We start from the raw sequence: 6,000 nt of genomic DNA, 5'->3' as shown, positions 1-6,000 counted from the left end.
TGGAACTCACTTTGTAGACCAGGCTGGCCTCGAACTCAGAAATCCGCCTGCCTCTGCCTCCCGAGTGCTGGGATTAAAGGCGTGCACCACCACGCCCAGCTCCGAGTCTTCTTAATTGCTGTACACACTATGTTCAGCCATTCCTTGTCCGAATGACCAAAAATGTAGGTTTATGAATATGTTACTCACATTATTGGACAGTAATTATTACAAATAGTTGTTAATATCTTACAAAGGGCCTGATATTTCTGACATATGAACAGTTTTAAAGGACGGTTAGAGAAACAAATGTCCCCCTTGTTTCTGATAATGAGAATGTGCTTTGCAGAGGTGGCTCAGTGGTTCAAAGCACATGTGTCTTTTGTAGAGAGAGACCCGGCCCCATGGTGGTTCATAACTTTCCCTAACTACAGTTCCACTCCTTCTGACCCCTGTGGGCACCAGGCGTGCACATGATGCCTGCAGGCAAAAACATTTATATAAAAGACATTTTTTTAAAAAAAAAAAATTGAAAATATTTTTTCCAGGTTTCAGTTTCCCCCCCTTCTGTCAGGAAGCTCAGGGTGTGCTGGGTGCCTGTTACAGTCTGCAGTCATTGGAGTCGAGTGATTCCAGTTGGCTTTGTCAGTGCCCCAAAGAGGCACTGGTCCAAGTTCCCCATTGCACCTGTCTCTCCCATCCAGTCTGAGCTGCCTCTGCACTTGGTGACATGTTCCTGTCATGAACTGTGCACTGTGTCCGCACAGACACCTCTGCTGGGCTCCTTGGGGCTCTTGTGTCATTTGTCCTGGATCCTTTATGCCTGGCAGTGGCTCATATGTGTTTTGTGTGTGAACACTGTTATCACTGCTCTTCCTGTTGGTCCCTGATAAACTGAGATATTCTTGACACAGTTGCTGACTGTGGCTTCTTGTCATCTTAACAAACACCTCCATTTCCAGTCCCGGGAGCAGATAAAAATCAGTCTGTGGAACGACCACTTCGTAGAGTATGGCAGGACCGTGTGCATGTTCCGCACTGAAAAGATCCGGAAGCTGGTGGCCATGGGGATCCCCGAGTCTTTGCGTGGAAGGCTGTGGCTGCTTTTCTCAGGTAGGTTTTGGTGTGTGCAAACTTTTTCTAGTCTTTGGAATAGATTCTGGAATGGTCTTCCTGTGAGCAGCACGTAAGGATGGTTTCTGTAAACCACCATCATGGAGTTGGGAGCCCCTGCCGCATTGGTTAGCTGCGGTGCCCCCTCAGGAAGTATGAGGTCCAGAGCAGTGACCTTCTCCCTTATCATGGCTTCATGAGTTAGATGTGGTGGCGTGTGCCTATAATCTTATTGCTGGACATGCTGGGATAGGATTGAAAGTTCCTAGCCAAGCTGGAGTATGTAACAGGGCCAGTCTTACCCCTTCATTCACAAATGATAAACCAATTGTAAACCTGCCCCTAGTGCTGAGACATTCACCTGTGATCCTAGCATTTGGGTAGAGACAGGAGGATCAGAAGTTAAAGGCTAGCCTCAGACATATGAGTTCAAGGCAGCCTGGGCTACAATAAAAGACACCACCTGGGGGCTGGAGAGATGGCTCAGTGGTTAAGAGCACTGACTGCTCATTCAGGGATCCTGAGTTTAGTTCCCAGCAACCACATGGCAGCTCACAACCATCTATAGTGGGATCTGCTGCCCTCTTCTGGTGTGTCTGAAGACAGCTACAGCATATTCATTCATATATATGAAGAGAGGGCCCTACCCTCTGTGGTGTGACTGTAACCCCTGTCAGGTGCTGTGGGTACATGGCAAGGAGTTGCTTCCCCATATGAGCCTGCTCGACTGTGGTCACTGGTGAGGATCCAAGGGATGTGCCCGGGCACCATTCTGTCCCTGTTCACCCTTTCTGAGTGTCTTTCTTGGTTACTGATCTGTTGCTATGAGGAGACACCGTGATTAAGGTAACTTACAAAATAAATTCAATTGGCTTGATCCATGGCCATCACAGTAAGGAACAGATCAGCAGGAAGGCAAGCATGTTACTGGGCAGTAGCTCAGAGCTCACATGTAATCTGCATTAATTTGGTTCTGCCCCTTTCCTGTCCAAGATTCCCGCCCATTCATCTTAATGCATTGCAGCAACTGCCTAGGCCAGCCTTGACCATGTTCCTTCAAGCTCTTCCATCTAATGTCTGGCCCATGACTGGGCAGGCACCCACCCTCCGGCTTCCCAGGGTGTAATAGTAACTTATTCACCTGCTCTAATTGTTTCTCCAAGGTTTCCTACCTCAGTCTGCTAACCTAGGCCCAGTTCTGGAAGCTTCTAGCCTCTGTACAATCTTATCTAGGCCTAGAATGCTTCCAGCCTCTGAGGCTTGCTGCGGAATAAGCTCACCTTTTCTAGCTCTTTCTAAATTCTGGCTGGCTGATCTACTCAGCTTTCTGGCTCTAACTCCTCTCCAAACTGATTCAGTATGGCTTCTCTTGGCTTCTCCTTAATTGCTCTGCTTGGCCTCATATTAACTTTGGCAACCTGGTTTAATCTGCTGGCCCCTTCTCATTCTCTGGCTCGCTCTGTCTATACTTGTGTCTGGCTTTGTCTCTCTTCAGCCTGCCTCTGTACAACTGTCCTGATGAAACTGCCTCCTCCTCCTCCTCCTGCTCCTGCTCTCTCTCTTTCCTCTCCTCTCCTGTGAGTTGGGCAGAGCCTATTCTGTCAAATCTCTGTCTCATCACTTTGTCTCTCACTTTTACACATGGCTGCTTCCTTTCATAAACTAACTTTACATTCATTGTTTGGGATTAAAAGTACGTGCCTAAGGGATGAAAGGTCTGGACCTAAGCTTTCCTGTACCTGAAACTTGCTCTATTTCCGGCTGGCCTTGAATTTAGAGATTTGCTTGCCTCTGTCAGCTGGAATTAAAGCTGTGTCTGTATTCCTGCCAGATCACACAGGCCTAGAAAGGTCTTCGGATGGGATCTCTTGCCAGAGCAGCCGTGTTCTGAATTAGAATCTCTCTATACCCGTGTCTTCAGCAGCTAGCTGCCTGTCAGACACACACCACAGTGGGGCCCCTTTAAAACTTCTTGTGTAGAGCTGTCTAGTTTCACACGGAATACAGGGATGGATAGGGTCATCAGCTCATGAGGGACTGTCTGCTGACAGGAGGGGAACCATAGTGTTCAGGCATTGTCAGCCACCAGCTCATTACATGTGGGAAACGTCTAGTGACGTGGTCGGCACTGTGCTGTGGGGTCACACAGTTGCTCGCTGCAGAGGCGAGTTGAGGTACGGGGCTGTTTTTATTATACCTACTCGGGACTTAACCCTTGCCTAGCCTTTGTGAGAGTGGTATCTAGTCCTGTTCTCTCTCCTCTTAGGAGCTAGTCTCACCGTGTGTGTTCTGGGGCAGGTCCTCACACCCACCAGCCATTTGTCTCAGCACCTGCCTGGTTGACGCCTGGGCCTTGACTTTGGGATGGTGCCAGCGTGCTCTGGGCTGTCCCTGCCAGCTGCTGTGAGCTGCTTGCCAGTGCTTTGCTAGCCCTGATCTGGGTTGTGCTTTCTCATGCTCTTTACACCAGAGATACATGACAATTTCTTGTTGAATTAACACAGAGCAATTGTACATGGGCTTGTGTATATCTGGGCAGTACATATATACATATTAATATATTAATAACTTGACTGCTTCAGGTACATATTTGGGATTGAATCCAGGGCTTTTCCCATGCTCCATATGAAGTGCTTTGTTACAGAGCTGCACTCTGCCTGGTTTGTGGAATTTGCCTGTCTGGATGGCATTACTCTTTTTTTTAAATTTATTTTTTAAAGATTTATTTTATATGTAAGTACACTGTAACTGTCTTCAGACACTCCAGAAGAGGGCGTCAGATCTTGTTATGGATGGTTATGAGCCACCATGTGGTTGCTGGGATTTGAACTCCTGACCTTCGGAAGAGCAGTCGGGTGCTCTTACCCACTGAGCCATCTCACCAGCCCAGGATGGCATTACTCTTAGAAGAGCTACTTTCTTTCTTGTTCCTATTTTTGGGTCAGTCTGCCAAGGAGTATGGAGGCCTCAGAATGTTTTATTGCAGTTACTGCCGCATCCCTCACCTGTCGAGCCATCATCGTGAAACGTTGCTCTCCACTCCTCAGATGCTGTGACGGACCTGGCCTCGCACCCTGGGTACTATGGGAATCTGGTGGAGCAGTCTCTGGGGCGCTGCTGCCTGGTGACAGAGGAGATAGAGAGGGACCTGCACCGCTCTCTGCCTGAGCACCCTGCCTTCCAGAATGAAACTGGCATTGCTGCCTTGAGGCGGGTGCTGACAGCGTATGCCCACCGGAACCCCAAGATTGGATACTGCCAGGTGAAGTGGCACGCACAGAGCCATGAGGATTGTGTATTATGTATTGTGTGTGCCATGGCCGCCACCCCAGCCTTCCGCTCTGTTCCCAGCCGTCTGGACAGCACCTTTCCCAGAATCAATATTCCAAACTGTTGTTCAGTCAAACAGGCTGATCAGTGGGAAGGGGGCTGTGGGGGCGGCTGTCAGGATGGGCAGGCGCCATGCACACTGGACATGGAGTGGGCTAACTAGCATGGAGCCATTGCAGCAATCATAGGGTTGGCGTGGCAGTACCCACACAGAGGAAAGGGTGATTTGGGGCAGTCACTTTCCTGTTGGAATTGCTAGTGGAGAAAGAGGTCTGTGAGCCCTTCCAAGTGGGAGGATGCAGCCAGCAAGTGCCATGTAATCCAGGGATTCAAACAGTAGGAGACTGGGTCAGAAGCCCTGCCATTTGCAAATAGAAAATTTAATTTTCTGGTAATCAACAGAGCCAGTGGGTAGTCAGGGTATATGTCTGTATCCCTGCTGTCTGAGTGCACAGAAAACAGTCATATCGACCCACGGTTGAAGCCATCTTATAGCTAACCACGATGTAGACCAACTATTCAGCTCAGGATCACTCCACGTGTGCTGACATTGGTGTCATTATGCTCGGGGGACCCCCCACCCCCGTGCGTTGCTTGGGCTTGTTTTGTAGTTGAAACCCAGGGCTTCTCCCGTGCATGCTGGGGATGCTCATGTGGCACTAACGGTCCTCTTTGTGACTCTCTGTGCAGTCCATGAACATCCTGACCTCTGTGTTGCTGCTGTATGCCAAAGAGGAGGAAGCCTTCTGGCTGCTGGTTGCTGTGTGTGAACGGATGCTGCCTGATTACTTCAACCACCGGGTGATCGGTAAACTGCCTTCCTCCCCTTCTCTTCCTCCTCTCCCTCCTCCTCCTCCGTATCTGGGAAATGGTGCCTGAGCTTGGGGAGGACAGTCATCATTAGCTCTGCTCATAACACCTCTGTTCTCGTCAGCCAGACACCACACACACACACACACAGACAGACAGACACAGACAGACAGACAGACACACAGACATACCACACACACACAGAGAGACACAGACACACAGACAGACAGACACACACACAGACACACCACACACACACAGAGAGACACAGACACACAGACAGACAGACACACAGACAGACACACACAGACAGACACACAGACAGACAGACAGACAGACACACAGACAGACACACCACACACACACAGAGACACACACACACACACACACACACACACACACACACACACGCACGCGCATTTTTAACTTAGGGAAATCCTCTCCTGTCGTATCAACAAAGTAAAAGCAGGTAACATCATGGAGCACCTATGGCACTTGGGTTGGAATAAACAGCTGATCCACAAGGGGGAAGGGAAAGTCCCCAGGTCGGAGGAACCCATCCATGTGAGCCACCAGGGGCCACATAGGTGCTGTGGCCTGGAAAGGGAGAGGTGGTGCTCTGCGTTTCCAGGCCAGAGGCTCTCACAGGAGACGGTGACAAAGCTTTCTTTGGGTTTACATTAGTCTGCTTTTTGTTACTTGGTGCTGGTTACTTAAGAGACAGGTTGGCTGGCTCGGTTTTGAAGGCCAGAGAGTCCAGCACCTGCA

At 49.5% G+C, this 6,000-nt stretch overlaps 1 protein-coding gene across 4 annotated transcripts in view; it reads left to right on the top strand.

Moving 5' to 3' along the window:
* The window catches only part of Tbc1d8 (TBC1 domain family member 8), a 105,930-nt gene that overhangs the window by 87,612 nt on the left and 12,318 nt on the right, over positions 1–6,000 (top strand). For all 4 annotated transcript variants that reach the window (XM_021197466.2, XM_021197465.2, XM_029538589.1 and 1 more), the window contains 3 exons: positions 942–1,092; positions 4,140–4,354; positions 5,113–5,230. In XM_021197466.2, coding sequence (XP_021053125.1) covers positions 942–1,092; positions 4,140–4,354; positions 5,113–5,230 — 484 coding nt within the window. The remainder of the gene's footprint in view (positions 1–941; positions 1,093–4,139; positions 4,355–5,112; positions 5,231–6,000) is intronic.

Source organism: Mus pahari, chromosome 5, assembly GCF_900095145.1.
Source record: "Mus pahari chromosome 5, PAHARI_EIJ_v1.1, whole genome shotgun sequence".
Lineage (NCBI taxonomy): Eukaryota > Metazoa > Chordata > Mammalia > Rodentia > Muridae > Mus > Mus pahari.
Note: the sequence above shows the minus strand (reverse complement) of the source record. Positions and strands in the feature narration are given on the sequence as shown.